The sequence below is a fragment of the Malurus melanocephalus genome, unplaced genomic scaffold (assembly GCF_030028575.1).
Source record: "Malurus melanocephalus ecotype Western Australia unplaced genomic scaffold, MMel_1.1 scaffold_18, whole genome shotgun sequence".
Classification (NCBI taxonomy): domain Eukaryota; kingdom Metazoa; phylum Chordata; class Aves; order Passeriformes; family Maluridae; genus Malurus; species Malurus melanocephalus.
Window position 1 is genome coordinate 4,201,894 of NW_026623250.1, and position 15,633 is coordinate 4,217,526.

The 15,633-nt window shown below is 39.8% G+C and overlaps 1 protein-coding gene across 1 annotated transcript in view; it reads left to right on the top strand.

Moving 5' to 3' along the window:
• The window catches only part of DHX29 (DExH-box helicase 29), a 32,130-nt gene that overhangs the window by 8,340 nt on the left and 8,157 nt on the right, over nucleotides 1–15,633 (top strand). Inside the window, exons 9-21 of the mRNA XM_057389689.1 lie at nucleotides 640–805; nucleotides 1,714–1,837; nucleotides 2,061–2,657; nucleotides 3,382–3,525; nucleotides 3,614–3,790; nucleotides 4,360–4,500; nucleotides 5,777–5,921; nucleotides 6,051–6,171; nucleotides 7,151–7,235; nucleotides 7,855–7,943; nucleotides 8,519–8,647; nucleotides 9,442–9,517; nucleotides 11,183–11,407. Coding sequence (XP_057245672.1) covers nucleotides 640–805; nucleotides 1,714–1,837; nucleotides 2,061–2,657; nucleotides 3,382–3,525; nucleotides 3,614–3,790; nucleotides 4,360–4,500; nucleotides 5,777–5,921; nucleotides 6,051–6,171; nucleotides 7,151–7,235; nucleotides 7,855–7,943; nucleotides 8,519–8,647; nucleotides 9,442–9,517; nucleotides 11,183–11,407 — 2,219 coding nt within the window. The remainder of the gene's footprint in view (nucleotides 1–639; nucleotides 806–1,713; nucleotides 1,838–2,060; nucleotides 2,658–3,381; nucleotides 3,526–3,613; nucleotides 3,791–4,359; nucleotides 4,501–5,776; nucleotides 5,922–6,050; nucleotides 6,172–7,150; nucleotides 7,236–7,854; nucleotides 7,944–8,518; nucleotides 8,648–9,441; nucleotides 9,518–11,182; nucleotides 11,408–15,633) is intronic.

The following is a 15,633-nucleotide window of genomic DNA, read 5'->3' on the forward strand; positions in this document are numbered from 1 at the left end:
CTCTGTCCCAGCCTGTGGCACTGCCTGGGGTTGTTGTGAGCCAAGGGCAGGACCCGGCCCTTGGCCTTGTTGAACCTCACCCCATTGGCCTCAGCCCATGGAYSCAGCCTGTCCAGAKCCCTCTGCAGAGCCTTCCTGCCCTCCAGCGCATCACCCTCCTGCCCCAACTCAGCTGTGTACAGTCTGTCTCACTGACCAAGCTGACTTAAAAGGKTCTGTGCTTGTTTTAGCAGATTACACTGAAAGCTGTTTTTGCCATGCTGTCATGTCTTAAAAGATAGCTTTGYATTTTTTCAGTTGTAGGACTAGTTGCTGTTTCACTGTAACACTCTCTTTATCTTAAACTGTTTTGATTGTAAATCTTCAAAGTATTACATTTATTTTCTAATAACCAAACTTTAATGAAAGTTCTAAAATTATTGGGTGTTTGAAGATAGGAAAATACTGTAATTTATTTTCTGCCTGATACTTCTGTCAGAAAAGCAGAAATTTTTCACATATCAATACCGATATTTCTGCAAACATTTCAGAAAATAGTGCTGTCTCATTAAATACGTGCGAATAAAAGGTAAAGATTACTTCAGAGTAAGGTAAATTAAATTCTAATAGACTTAAAGATGTGTCTTTCTGCTCTTGCAGTGAAAAAGAGAGAACCACTAGATRTAAGAAATTTTGATTATAGTGCTCGAAGCTGGACTGGTAAATCTCCAAAACAATTTTTGATTGACTGGTGCAGGAAGAATTTTCCCAAGAGCCCAAATCCTGCTTTTGAAAAAATTCCTGTTGGAAAATACTGGAAATGTAGGTATGTATTTCCTGTAACCTTTGTATTTGCCTTTTGGTTCACTAGAAAGCAAAAATTCTGGTCAGTTCTGTCTTCTCGATAGAGATTTAGATTAATATAGTATRTTTAACCCAAACCTTTTTTAGTCCATTAGGAAGGTATTTTACTCTGGATAGCTCTGCAAAAGTTAGGTTAGTGAATGATCTCAAAAAGCAGGGATAAGTTTTTTTGTGTACTGCTGAATGGAAGAGTAGTCTGAAGTGAACCTGTGCGATAAATTTGGACAGTTTTATGTTCGATGTTCTTATTCAAAGTAATGAATCACAGATTTTAAGTTTATGAATACCTAAACTCCCCTGACAATTGTTTAAAATAAAGTGGAAGTTACATAAATTTGTAACYGAAACAGTGCAGTATCTTACTTCTAAATTTCTTTTAGAAGTCAAGTCTATAATACAAGCRTTGTGAAGTGTTTATTCATATATTACCGTGTATGAATAAAGCAGACATGAAATTGTAAATGAGCAGTGTTTCTTGAAGGAGCCAAGTGAAAGAGCTTGTTTTCTTGCTCAAGGTAAAAACCACTAACATATTTCCCCTGCTAAGAATATGGGAAATTTGGCTGTTGCTCTGACTGGTGTTTAACAGATAGATAAACAGATACTTGCCTCTCGATAGATCATTAAATGTCATCTGATTCTATCTTAAATAGTTATAAGCACACAACAATTAGTCCTTCCTCCAAAGCACCTAACCTGAATCGTAGTCTGTGTATGAATAGTTCTGCCTGAAAGAAAATGAAGATATTTATGAAGAGAAAAACAATCTCAGATTCATCGCTGAAATCTTTGCTGAAAATTATATAAGTATTTTCTGTTTATATTGGTAGCAAAAGATTGAGATAAAYGCTTTTGAAATTTCTCCTCAAGGGTCAGGATTATCAAGTCATCAGATGATGTAATGGCCATGTGTCCTACAATTGTAACAGAAGATAGTATGCAAGCGCAACATCTGGCTGCTACTTTGGCACTCTACCATTTAACCAAAGGACAAGTAAGATTTTCACCAATATTACTRTTCTTTGCCTTGAATAAAAATGTTTATATTTTTATTTATATTTTGTTTATATTACTGCTTTCATAGTTTCTCTATTTTGAATGGCTTCCTACTTTTTTTTTGTTGTATCCTCTGACATTTAAGTTTRTTTACGTGTAAAATAATAGTGATGCTACTAAGTAGTACATAATTAATTTTTTTCTGCTTTTGGCTCCTGAAGTCAGTTCATCAGTTGCTGCCTCCTACCTACAGAGATGTCTGGCTAGAGTGGAGGGATACTGAAAAGAAAAAGGAAGAAGAAAGCAAGATAGAAACCAACAAGCCTCGTGATACCTTTATTGCTAAATTATTAAACAAACTCAAACAACAACAGCAGCTACAGTCGGAAAATCAACCAAAACTACCTGAGGGTCCTGAAGATTCCTGGGAAAACTTAGTTTCTGATGAGGACTTCAGCAGTCTCTCCCTTGAGACCTCAGATGCTGGTAACTTGGAACCTGCAAGGATTTTGTTTAAGAAACTGCAAAGTTCCTCCAGATACCAGAGGCTTCTGAAAGAGAGACAGGAGTTACCTGTGTTTAAACATAGATACTCAATTGTAGAAACACTTAAAAAACATCGAGTGGTTGTTGTTGCTGGTGAAACAGGCAGTGGGAAGAGTACCCAGGTGCCCCATTTCTTGTTAGAAGACTTGTTGCTAGATGAAGGATCAAAAAAATGCAACATTGTTTGCACACAACCCCGAAGAATCTCAGCAGTGAGTCTTGCAACCAGGGTCTGTGAAGAGCTAGGCTGTGAATCAGGACCAGGAGGAAAAGTAAGATATATCTCAATTCCTTTGCTTGTGGAGACCAAATACAGGGGGCTGATTGTTGATGGAAAGTGAAAATGTTATTTCTTACACAACCAAGCAATTAGATGTTATTTTTCCTTGAGAAGGGCTTCTTGATATGTCAGTTGTTCGTTTTCGTCCTGTTACCTGCAAACTTGTAGGTAGCCATATATGGTTTCTACAGTGTTCAGAGGCTGATGTAGAGCAACAGCCTAAATCATATTGGTGTTTCATAATGGGACTGGTCAAAGATTTGAGCAGATTGCGTGAGACTGTGGCATCACTATCACTAGGGTTGAAGAAAAGTCCCTTAAATAAGGCTCTGAACAATCCAGTCTGGCCTTGAGTGAGGCTCTGTTTTGAGAGAGGCCCTTTCCAACGTACGTTATTTTGCTATTTCAGGAAAGCTGAAGTCCCGTATTTGTTAGAGTAATTTGTGCAAAAATATTTTTGAGACTGTCAAAGAGTCCTGAAAAGAATCCTGATTTTCCCAGCTCTTTGCTACTGTGGATAAACTTAGTGTATTTTTCCTTTCTTAACAAAGGAAAGTACTTGTGTGGAAGTATGGCAGTCATTCACAATACTAATGAATTAGCACATTACAGTCTGTATTGTCTGACTTTAACAATTACTAAATTTAACTTAATTTTGAATATTGCTAGCTTATGTGTTATTTTAAGTTATTCCTATATTTTAAATTTTTTTTAAGAATTCTCTGTGTGGATATCAAATTCGTATGGAATCAAGAACAGGAGAAGCCACCAGACTACTGTACTGCACAACCGGTGTCCTGCTTCGGAAACTTCAAGAAGATGGTCTTCTTTCAAGTATATCTCATGTCATTGTAGATGAGGTTATCAACTCTTTTCTATTCTGCAGAAATTATAGTTATTCTGGGCCTATACTAAATTCATGCTATAGATGTGTTTTTCTGATTCTAGGTACATGAGAGAAGTGTCCAGTCTGATTTCTTGCTAGTTATTCTGAAAGAGATCTTGCATAAGCGTTCAGACCTCCATCTGATTTTAATGAGTGCCACTGTAGACAGTGAGAAGTTTTCCAGCTATTTTTCACACTGTCCCATTTTAAGGATCTCAGGGAGGAGCTACCCAGTTGAGGTAGGTGCACGTTTTGATTACTCAAGACACTTCACATGCGTATATACAGTGTTAGTATCTAGGCAATAAACCYATATCACTTTCTTTTAAACAGAAAATACAGATTTTAAAGTTAGTTTTTCAAGGGCTTGTAGTCATTTTTCTTTTATGAAAATGTAGAATAGCTTTGAAGTACATGTTGCACTGTTTTGTTCTGATGTATTTGTTTGGTTACRAGTAGTCCATCAGTGACACTGATTTTTCTCTGTTCAACACATTAAAGAATTCCTCCCTCCCCACAAGTAACTTCATCATTACACTCTCATGTGTTTTTCTCATGCRTGCTGTATAGGCTGTGGTAAGAATTATGTTAGTGATCAGGTGGAGAGGCCCATTAACAAACTTGTAGCAGCTCTAAGGTTAGGTTTTCAAAAACCAGAAGAGTTTAAGTTGAAATTTGCAAGATTTATTAGAACAAAAAAGCATGTCCTGTGCAACTTGGTTATGTAAATTTGGAAATGGAAATGTGAGAAAGGTTGCTGATTAGTTTTTGACATGCTTTGTGTTTCTTCTGTGAATTTTCACTAAAGATTTTCCATGTTGAAGATATAATTGAAGCAACTGGCTACGTTCTGGAGAAGGACTCAGAATATTGTCAGAAGTTCTTGGAGGAGGAGGAGGAAGTAACAATAAATATTACTGGTAAAGGAGGAAGTACTACAAAGCACCAGGTAAAGTAGGCATTTTTAGTTTTGGCTTGGAAATTTTGGGTATTTTCATTATTTAATCAGTTTGGTTCCTYTGAATTAAATGTGATAGGATTGTAGAATATGAAATATTCTTTCAGTTTATAAAAGACAATGGCACTCCTATAAATATTTATGAATGCTGCGCCCTTTTGATTGTTGCTCCAACTACTGTCTTGATTTTGCTGTATTTGACTTTGAAGTCTCTTGTAGATTCCCAGCTCTGGATCTATAGGCAGTGGCAGGGAATTAATTTTTTTTTCCCCCAAGAGTTCTCCTACATAGTGGACCTAACAACAGAAGAGACAAGGCCTTATCTTTCTTAGCTGAAAAACTCCTGGTTTTCCAACCTGGCATGCCAAATGAGATGGTTTACATGAGACTGTTGTATAGACCTGTTTTGTTTAACAGGCTGTGTGCTGTGACAGCTTTATGTGCTTTTGGATCAAAACTCTTGAAGGGGGAGATCCTATCAGTGTCATCTGACTTAGGCAGCTTGGGCTGTTCATCTAGACTATGTATTTTGGGAAGATATGTCTGCTCCAGCTTGCTTTGCAAAGCTTCTGCAAATTTAGCTTGCTGTGATCAAACACTGATACATCTGTTGAAAAATWCTCTTGTGTCCTCTGCTGGTTATTTTTCTTCAGAAGGATACGTGGTGTCAAGCTTCCTTAAGTGTGTCTATTAACGATGAAATAGTTTACAGTAGTGCCATATAATACAGAAGCTATACTTTGTGTGTAAGATGTCTAGAAACAAGTCAAATATATGTCTCTCCTGCTATCTCTCCATTTTTCCTGTTCCAAAACACTGTAGGAGTTGTCACCTAGTTAATACTTAATTTTCGTTGCAATCATTAGTTGAGAAGGATGAGGTGAGGGAGTGGGAAAAGGTGAAACTAGTTTTTTAACACTCCCGAATGGGAGTTTTGAGAGAAGAGTAGACATTCTGTTACCCCAGTTTGAACTGATACCACCTGGATGCTAGGTATGGACCTGGGGCCTATTTACTTCTTGGACAGACAGACTTTAATTTTTATGTTTTTTAATCTGGAGTGTCATTTAACAGTTGTAGATACCTATACACAYAGGTAGCTGTGATTTAATCTAACTCGCACATGTTTTGGTGTGAAATTAGTTAAATTTCTCTTACCCAGTCTTCGTTTCAAATGAATGACATATTGACCTTCTGATCTTTTACCTTCTTCTAAAATACTAAGAATATGATATCTTCTTTTCATCTGCTTACTCTTGTTTTTTAGGAATATGTTCCAATCCAGTCTGGATCTGGTATCGATTTGGCTCCTTACTATGCAAAGTATAGCGGTCGTACTCAGCAGGCTATCCTATATATGAACCCATACAAGATCAACCTTGAACTTATTTTGGAGTTGCTTGCATATTTAGGTATAGTCCACTTCTTAAGAAGTTTATGTACTTGGGCCTGTCCACACCTAGCATTAGTTCCTGTTGTTTTGTGAAATTCTTTGCAATGCATGTTTGTTTTAACTATATGCCTGTATTGTAATTTCACAGATAGAAGTCCCCAGTTCAAGAACATTGAAGGTGCTGTGCTGATCTTTTTACCAGGCCTTGCCCATATCCAACAGCTGTATGATCTCATTTCAACTGACAGACGATTTAACTTGCGTGACAGGTAACGGAGATATTTGCTTTTAAGTTAASTGTCTAAGCTACAACCAAACAAACATATTCATTAAGGTGTGCTGTTCTTGAAAAGGGAAACTGAGAGTTTTAGCTTTGAGCTAATTGTGCTACAAATGTACTTTGCTCTACAATACAAATATACTTTTGCTACAACACGAATGTACTTTTACTACTATAATCTAAAAGTCATACAAACAAAAATGACRTAATTAAAATGATATGATAATTTTTAAAAATTAATTTCTATTTAATTCTTCAACGGATTTACTTAATCAAAAGCACTTGACTACTTCTTTTCCACTTCTTAGGGTATGGAAGCTGCCATACCTGGGATACAGATTTCTGTGGCTTACTGTTTACATGGAAGTGACTACTTCCTGAGAAGAGCTCCAGAGCATCTGGATCTACCAAGAGAAATGGCCTAGGGTTGTAGTGACAGATAATTTTGAAATTTATTTCTTGGGTAACTGAAAATTAGCAACACAATTGCATAAAAAGAACAATAGCAGTCAAATGTTAAGTACTTGTTGAAAGACTGAGATGTAAAGGTCTGGAAGAGAAGGGAAGYCCCAGTGATTCTCATCTCTGAAGGCCCTTATTACTCTTAAGTTTCACATGTTTGCAATGGTGCTTGTCTTAGAAGCATAAGTAAAGAACTTAGGTTCATGGGCACCTAGCTCCCTTTATTGCTAGCTGTTACTGTAAAATAACTGGAAGTTCTGCAGTAGTACTGTTTTTCCTGCATTTTTACTGAATGGGAGAACATCCCTATGAACTAATTACATTGKTTTTTGTACATACTGTAAAAAACAGTGGAGCAGACTTTCATACCTAATCATACAAAGTTTTATTATTTCAGCTGTCTATTCTAATTGCTTTCTCCAAACTGTTGTCATTATGCTGGTCTTATTTTTTCACTCTACCTTATTTAATAAGTGTATATTTATTACTATAATTTCTCTTTCTAGGCATAGATTGATAGCTCTGCATTCTGTTCTTTCAACTCAAGACCAAGCAGCTGCATTTACATTACCTCCTCTTGGTATTAGAAAGGTAATATTTAGAAAGTTCATGACTGAGAAGAGAAATTTTCTTTGGGTTCAATTCTGAATTTTTATAAAACGTAATCATACAGAATTACACCACAACCAGTTGTTCCTGGAATTTTCTCTCTGCAAACAAATAATTCTAATTTGGTGGGCAGTAATGGCTAATATGTTGTGAAAATCTTGACAGTAATTGGATAATTCTTTTTAACCTAATCTTTTCTGTTAATTGTTATGTTCTGTATTTTAATTATTGTTAACTAATTACTATGGCTTTTTTCTAGGATTTATTTTATTTACTGCCAAACTCTTTAATTAAATGTTGATCAATTTTGACAGATACTAGCTAATTAAATGTTGACCAATTTTGGCAGACATTAGCCAGTAATTTTGATGGATTGTAAAATAAAATGGGAATGTGAAATTCTTTCTTAACTTTCAGTTTCTCTCATTGGGGAAGATAGACCATTACTCAAGTCATGTAGCTTTTATTAATTTGTCAGATTACTTAAGGAAAAATTTCTGGATAAAAAAATTTAACCAGACTTACTCCATAATACTAATTTAAATGAGGAAAACTGTYAGACATTCCAGTTCTTCTATTTATTTTATGTTACTTTTTCCAGATTGTTTTGGCAACCAATATTGCAGAGACTGGTATTACAATACCTGATGTTGTCTTTGTAATTGATACTGGGAGAACAAAAGAAAATAGGTAAGAATTTGATTTTCATCAGTCATATTGTGATTATGGTAAAAATTGGAAGGATAGAACTGCAACAGTTTTGTAGTATCTGTATTGAATTAGAGTTCTGGATGCAGAAATGTGCTGAGCTCATTTAACAGCTTGCAGTTTTAGGATTGAGTTTGGGATGTGTCTTTGGAGCTTCAGATGGTGTGAACGAAAGTTGTTCATAGATACGGATAGTCATGATTAAGAACCATTTCAAAAATGAAGGAAAWCTTCTATATTATCTCAGTTTTAGGAAGTTTTTTTTTGTCCACTTTAACTGTGAAAAGCYCTATGCAATCTGTTAGAACAATTCTGAATTTCCAGGAAGATGAAATAATACAGCTTTCAGTTTCCAATTTTTRCACTTTCATTGGATGAGTTGTATTTTAAGCTCTATAATGAACAGCTCCTCCCATGTATGCTTAGTTTTCAGAATGAAATGTATTTTCAGATAATTGCTGATGTGTCATATTGTTGGTATGCTGGTGTTCTTGTTACATATAGATGAAAATTTTAATCTGAAATCTGAACAGGCTTTTTTTTGTGTAATTTTTCAGGTATCACGAAAGCAGTCAGATGAGTTCCCTGGAAGAGACCTTTGTTAGTAAAGCTAGTGCTCTGCAGCGGCAAGGAAGAGCTGGGCGTGTTAGGGATGGGTTCTGCTTCCGAATGTACACGAGAGACAGGTATTGTGAACTTAGTAGGATTTTGTAGATGATATAAATATTGCTGGGGATTTTTTTCTGTGCAAAGCCAAGAATTCTTGTTGAAATTCACTTTAATTACTGTGAACCAGAAAGATTAAACTGGAAAAAAACTCAATCAAAACCAGAATTTGAATATCATACGTAAAAAGTGTTACAGTAGTCTTTCACATTTTTAAAAAATATTAGTTTTACTCTTATTATCTCTGTAACCTGTTTTTAAAAAAATMCTCATAACTGAAGGAAAAGTGTGGCACCAAGGAATTGTAGAACAYCAGTTTTTGATAGCACCTACTTTCCTCACATCAAATGGGTGCAAATTTTACCTCCTGCACTTCAAACTTTTTATCAGGCAAATTTGTTATCTATGGATAAGAGGTGGGGGCACTGCAGAATTAATTTGTGTTACTGCAGTGRAATAACCTACTTCCTTCTGTGAAAGCCTGAAGGGATTTTCAGCTGAGAAACAGAGTCTTTTGATATAACCCATGAAGTGTGCCTTTTTGTCATGTGCAGGACTTTCCGTTTGAAAGCCGTGCATTTTACAGATTTGTGTTGAAAGTTGGGGTTTCCTGCCTTTCTGTCTCTGACTAAAACTCTTGTTTTCCAAGCTGCAACACATGCCTTAATTCCAGCTTTGACTGTCTTATGCATGCTACTCCCTGCCTTGCCCCTTGAGAAAAACCTGCAAAAGAACAACCATGTGAAACCCATATTTACAAGTTTAATTCAAAGATTTATTGGATATGTGTTTCTTTGTTTTTATGATGTTGCAGGTTTGAAAGTTTCATGGACTATTCCATTCCAGAAATACTGCGTGTGCCTTTGGAGGAATTATGCCTTCATATTATGGTAATGGTTTTTGATTTTTAGAATTGCTAACCTTGTGTGGTGGGTTGACTTTATCTGGACACTGGGTGGCCTCATAGTTCCTCTATTCCTCTCTTCCTTATCTGAATGGGAGAGAAAATACAATGAAAGGCTCATAACTAGAGATAAAGAAAGATTACTGCCAGGCCCCAATTACTGTCCCAGTCAAAATAGACTTGATTTGTGGAAATTAATTTATAAACTGTAAAGTTAAAGTAGGTTAATGAGAAGTAAAAAGCAAACGTTATACACACCATTCACCCCTTCCACTTTTCTGGACTTTATTTCTCATTCCCCACCTCTTACCCTCCATCAGAGCAAGGAGACGAGGAATGGCAGTTTTGGTCAGTTTGTCAGACATTGCTGCTTCTTTCTCAAAGGGAAGGAGGATTCCTTTCCCTGCTCCAGCCTGGGGTCCCTCCCACAGGAGACAGTMYTTTAGAAATTTCTGCAGTGTAAATCCTTCCTGCAGTTTGCAGTTCTTCACTAACCTCTCCAGCATGAGTTTCCCTCAGGATTGTAACTCCTCCCAGCATTGTATGGGTTATAATGTGGCTCCTCTCTTCAGGGGACCAGAGGTCCTGCCAGGRGCTTGCTCCAGTGTGGGCTCTCCACAGCACTGCACCTCTTTCAGGCATCCATCCACCTGCTTGGGTGTGGGCTCCACCATGGGCCTCCGTGAGTTGCAGTGGGGACAGCCTTCATCACCGTGGGCTGCAGCAGCTGTAGAACTCTCTCCCCTTCCTTGACTGATCTCGATGTTTTCAGCGTTGTTCTCACCCACTCTTTGGCTACAATTTGTTTCTGTGCAATAACTTATCCTAGAGGCATGACCACCATTACTGATTTGCTTGGCCTTGGCCAGCAGCGGGTCTGTCCTGGAGCTGCTTGGCATTGGCTCTGCTGGACATGGGGKAAGCTGCTCTCAGCTTCTAACAAATCACGCAAGTAGCCCCGTCTACCTAAACCTGGCCCAAGCCCAATACACCTTGTTAACTAAAACATGGATGTGCATGCCTTTGGAGGAGCTACACCTTCATACTATTGCTTGTTTTGTAATTACTGAGCTTAGTAGCTAAAAAGATTTGCTAGGATAGACCGGATCCAATGTAATTACTTAGTGGGGTTCTCCAATAGGCCAGGGGTAACTCAGCACTTGACTGCTGGAAAATCTGAGCATGCTGTACAGTGCATTGTGCATAGTGTGCTGTGTAATTCCAGTTTGCCTCACAGTGACAGTTCGGACTTTCTTAAATAGTCTTYTGATAGATTTCTGCTTACAGGAGCAATTCCATTATCTCTCACTGTGTCTAAAATGAGTATGATGTCCATGGGAAAACTAGCAATCTGACAAATTGGTTCTAGGTTGACCTGCGTCCAATCAGGTTTGAGGGTCTCCTGCTCATCAGTGATGATTTGTAAAACACTTCTCTGAACAGCTGGTCATGCCRTTGAAGCCTTTCCAAACAATGAAGTTTTGTTAACCTAACATGGAGCACATCAGCCTTCTGGGAAGCAAGAGGCTTGTTTAGAAGGGGAGGCAATATGAACTTTTGATGCAAGAACAGCTTTCCAGTTTTCTGTGTAGCTATTAGAAAACTTCYTTATAAGAAATGTTATACTGAAATATGTCACTTTACTCCACAGAAATGCGGTCTTGGCTCTCCTGAAGATTTCCTTTCCAGAGCATTAGACCCACCACAGCAGCAAGTAATTGGTAATGCAATGAACCTGTTGAGGAAGATCGGGGCTTGTCAGTTAAATGAACCCAAGCTGACTCCCCTGGGCCAGCATCTTGCAGCTCTTCCTGTTAATGTAAAGATTGGCAAAATGCTTATATTTGGTGCTATATTTGGCTGTTTGGATCCTGTGGTGAGTAAAAAAAAAAGTACAGAAATTGTTAACTCTTTGCAATTAATCTGATTTTTTGTAATGTAAATTCTGAAATGATGATGTAAGAAGTTAAAATGTTTATTTTAAGGTGAGATATCCAGACATCATGGAGGAGAATAATATAAGTTGAACTCAATGATCTTAAAGGTCTTCTCCCATTTAAAATGATTCTATGACAAAACTCCTAGGTATTCATCACAATGGATAATCAGGCTTGGTCACCAGTTGTGTCATGGTGATCCCAGGGAGTCTGACATTTAAAGAAAATGTCCTCTTACATGTGGGTTAGGCAGTCTGGTTTACCCCACAGTTTGGGGTTAAGAATATGTTGATGTAAAGTTATTGCTAATTAATCGATTGGTAATTTATTATGTAAAGATTGTGACATAGTTTACGTTTTCAYCTAATCCATTTAATTCACTGCAAATTAGGAGGAAATATGGGTATGTTAGTTCCTGGAAAGCGAAAGTTAAAATTCTTGATAGTTTCTGTTRATGTGGTATAACCTAAAGCAGTTGATTAATCTGACCTACATTGTCCTATGATTTGGCAAAACATTTCTTGTGAATTTTGAAATTTAATTATTTTTATTCATATATATATAAGCMACTCTGTAAGCAGTGGCTTTAATATAAGCAAGTGCTGATTTCTATATAGGAAATGAATTCTATGGAGACTCTAACTTTACTTGCAATATTGTAGAAGATAAGCTATAATTAGTGGAAGAGCTAGTGATTCTCAGGTGCGAGATATCAGGCAGGGAAGACAATGGATGAGCATGAGTGAAGACCTGCTGGTCCAGCTCAAGGGCAGCAAACAAATGTGCAAGCCGTGTGGAAGCAAGGACAGGTGTCCTGGAAAGAGTATAGGGATGCAGTCTGGTTGTATAGGGATGGGGTGAGGAAGGCCAAGGCAAAGATGGAGCTGAACATGGCAAGGGATACAGAGAAGAATAAGAAGGGGTTTACAGGTATGTCAGCCAGAAAATGAAGGTCAAAGAAAATGTATCCCAGCTGATGAACTGGTAACAGCAGATGAGGAGMAGGCTAAGGAACTCAACAATGTTTTTGCCTCAGTCATCAGTGGCATCCTCTCTTTTCTCAGTTCTTGAGTGGGTGGACTGCCAGGTGGCCTGTGGGGCAGCAAAGTGCTTCCTACTGTAAGAGAAAATTGGGTTCATGACTATCTGAGAAACCTGAATATATGTAGGTCTAAGGGAACCAGTGAGAAGCATCACAAAGAGTGAGGAAATTGAYGATTGTCAAGCCACTTGCCATGATACTCAAAAAGTTATGGCAGTCAGGTGGAAACCCATGACTGGAAATATTTTTATAAATAGATAAATGGCAAAAGGAAGGGTGAGTGGGAATTCCCTCTTAGATGTGGGAGGGATGAGGACAAAGCAGAGGTATTGAGCACCTTCTTTGCCTCAGTTTTCAACAGAARGACTGGTTGTCTGCAGGATAGCTGTCCTCTGGGCTGGTGGATGGTGGCAGGGAGCAAAATAGCCCCCCTGTTATTCAGGAGGAAGTAGTCAGARACCTGCTGAGCCACTTAGATGATCGCAAATCTGTGAGACCAGATGGGATCCATTCTAGGGTGACGAGGAAGCTGGCAGATGAGCTTTCAAAGCTGTTCTCCAGTATTTACTGTCAGTCCTCACTGGGGAGGTCCCAGATGCCTGGAAGCTGGCCAGTGTGATGCCCATCCACAAAAAGGGCCAGAAGAAAGATTTTGGAAACTACAGGCCAGTTAACCTGACGTCGATGCCTGGCAAGATTATGGAACAGATCATCTTGAGTGCCTACAGGATGGCCAGGGTATTAGACTCAGCCAGCATGGGTTTAGGAGGGGCAGGTCATGCTGAACCTACGTGATCTCCTTTTATGACCTGGTGGATGAGGGAAAATCTGTATATGTTGTCTATTTGGACTGCAGCAAGGCCTTTGACACTGTCTCCCACAACATACTCCTGGAAAAGCTGGCAGCCCATGGCTTGGACAGATGCACTCTTCCCTGGGTTAAGAACTGGCTGGATGGCTGCGCCCAGAGAGTGGTGGTGAATGGTGCTGCATCCAGTTGTCAGTTAGTCACTAGTCACTAGCCCCCCAGGGATCTGTGCTAGGGCCAATCCTGTTTAATATTTTCATTTACGGTTTGGATGAGGGTATCAAGTTAGCCATCARTAAATTTGCAAATGACACTAAGCTGAGAGCATGTGTTGATGTCTTGGAGGGTAGGAGGGCTCTGCAGGGGGATCTGGACAGGCTGGATAGATGGCCCATGTCCAACAACATGAAGTTTAGCTAGCCCAAATGCCACATGCTGCACAACAAACCCCGGCAGCGCCGCAAGCTGGGGGCAGAGCGGCTGGACAGTGCCCAGGTAGAAAGGGACCTGAGGCTACTGGTTGACAATCTGGCTGAACATGAGCCAGCAGTGTGCCCAGGTGGCCAAAAAGGTCAATGGCATCCTGGCCTGTGTCAGGAATAGGGTGGCCAGCAGGACCAGGGAAGTTATACTGGCCCTGGTGAGGCTGCATCTGAGTAGTGTCCAGGTCTGGGCCCCTCAGTTTAAGAAGGACATTGAGATACTTGAACATGTCCAGAGGAGGGCAACAAGGCTGGTGAAGGGCTTGGAACACAAACCTTATGAAGAATGCCTGAGGGAGCTGGGGGTGTCTAGCCTGGAAAAAAAGGGGACTCAGGGGTGACCTCATCACTCTCTACAACTGCCTGAAGGGTGGTTTTGSTCAGGTGCGGGTCGGTCTCTTCTCCCAGGCARCAACCAACAGAACACAGTCACAAGAGGACACAGTCTTAAGCTGCGCCAAGGGAAGTTTAGGTTAGMTATTAGAAAAAGATTCTTCACTGAAAGGGTGATCGCACACTGGAATTRTCTGCYCAGGGAGGTGTGGAGTCWCTGTCCCTGGACGTGTTTAAAAAAAGACTGGATGTGGCACTTGATACCATGGTTTAGTTGATGAGGAGGTGTTAGGTCATAGGCTGGCCTTGATAATCTTAAAGGTCTCTTCCAGCCTAGTTCATTCTGTGATTCTCGTATGACTGGAAAAAGGGAAGCATTATACCCATCTTTTAAAAAAAAAAAAAAAGTAGAAAAGAGGGACCTGGAAACTTTTAACCTGTCGGGTTCAATTCTGTACCTGACAAGATCATGGAACAGATCCTCTTAGMAATATGCTGGGAGAACAGGGGTGTGATTCAAGACACAAGCATGGCACCCTTCACCAAGGGCGAGTCCTGCCTGATGAACCCAGTGGCTTTCTGAGTGGTGGAGTGACTCCCATCAGTGGACAAGGGAAAGGCTACAGAGGCATTTATCTGGACTTCTGTAAAGCCATTACCATGGTTCCCCACAACATCCTTCTCTTTAAGTTAGAGAAAGATGGATCCAGAACCATTAGATGGATAAGAAAGTGGTTGTACAGTCCCATCCAGAGGTGTGATTAATGGCTCAGAGCCCCAGTGGACACTAGAGACAAAGGGTGCCCTCAGTGGTCTGTACTGGGACCAGTGTTATGGCATAGACMAAGGGATTGAGTGCACACTCAGCAAATTTGAAGATGACACCCAAGCTGAGTGGAGCTGTTGACACACCTGAAGGATGGGATGTCATCCAGAGGGATCTGGAGAAGTGGGCAGATGTGAAGGTGACAGGACCAAGCACAAGGTGCTGCACCCGGGTCAGGACAACCCCTGGTATCAGCACAGGCTGGGGATGGACAGATCAGAGCAGCCCCGCCCAGAAGGACTCGGGGGTGTTGGTGGGTGAGAGGCTGGACATGACCCAGCCATGGCGCTCAAAGCCCAGAGAGCCAAACGTGTCCTGGGCTGCATCCAGAGCAGCATGAGCAGCAGGGGAGGGAGGGGATTGTGCTGTCCCTTCATGCGACCCCACCTGGAGTGCTGGATGCAGTTCTGAGGTCCCCAAGGCAAGAAGGATGTGGACCTGTTGGAGTGAGTCCAAAGGATGGACAAAGATGAGCTGMGAGGTTTGGAGTACCTCTCCTTTGAGAAGACTGAGAGAATTGGCRTGGTTCAGCCTGGAGAAGAGAAGGCTTCAGGATGACCTAATTGCAGTTTTTCAGTATCTGAAGCGCATTGGAGAGGAACTACTTACAAGAGCATGTGATAATACRACAAGATGAAATGGATTTAAAGTGRAAGAGGATTGGTTTTGATTCA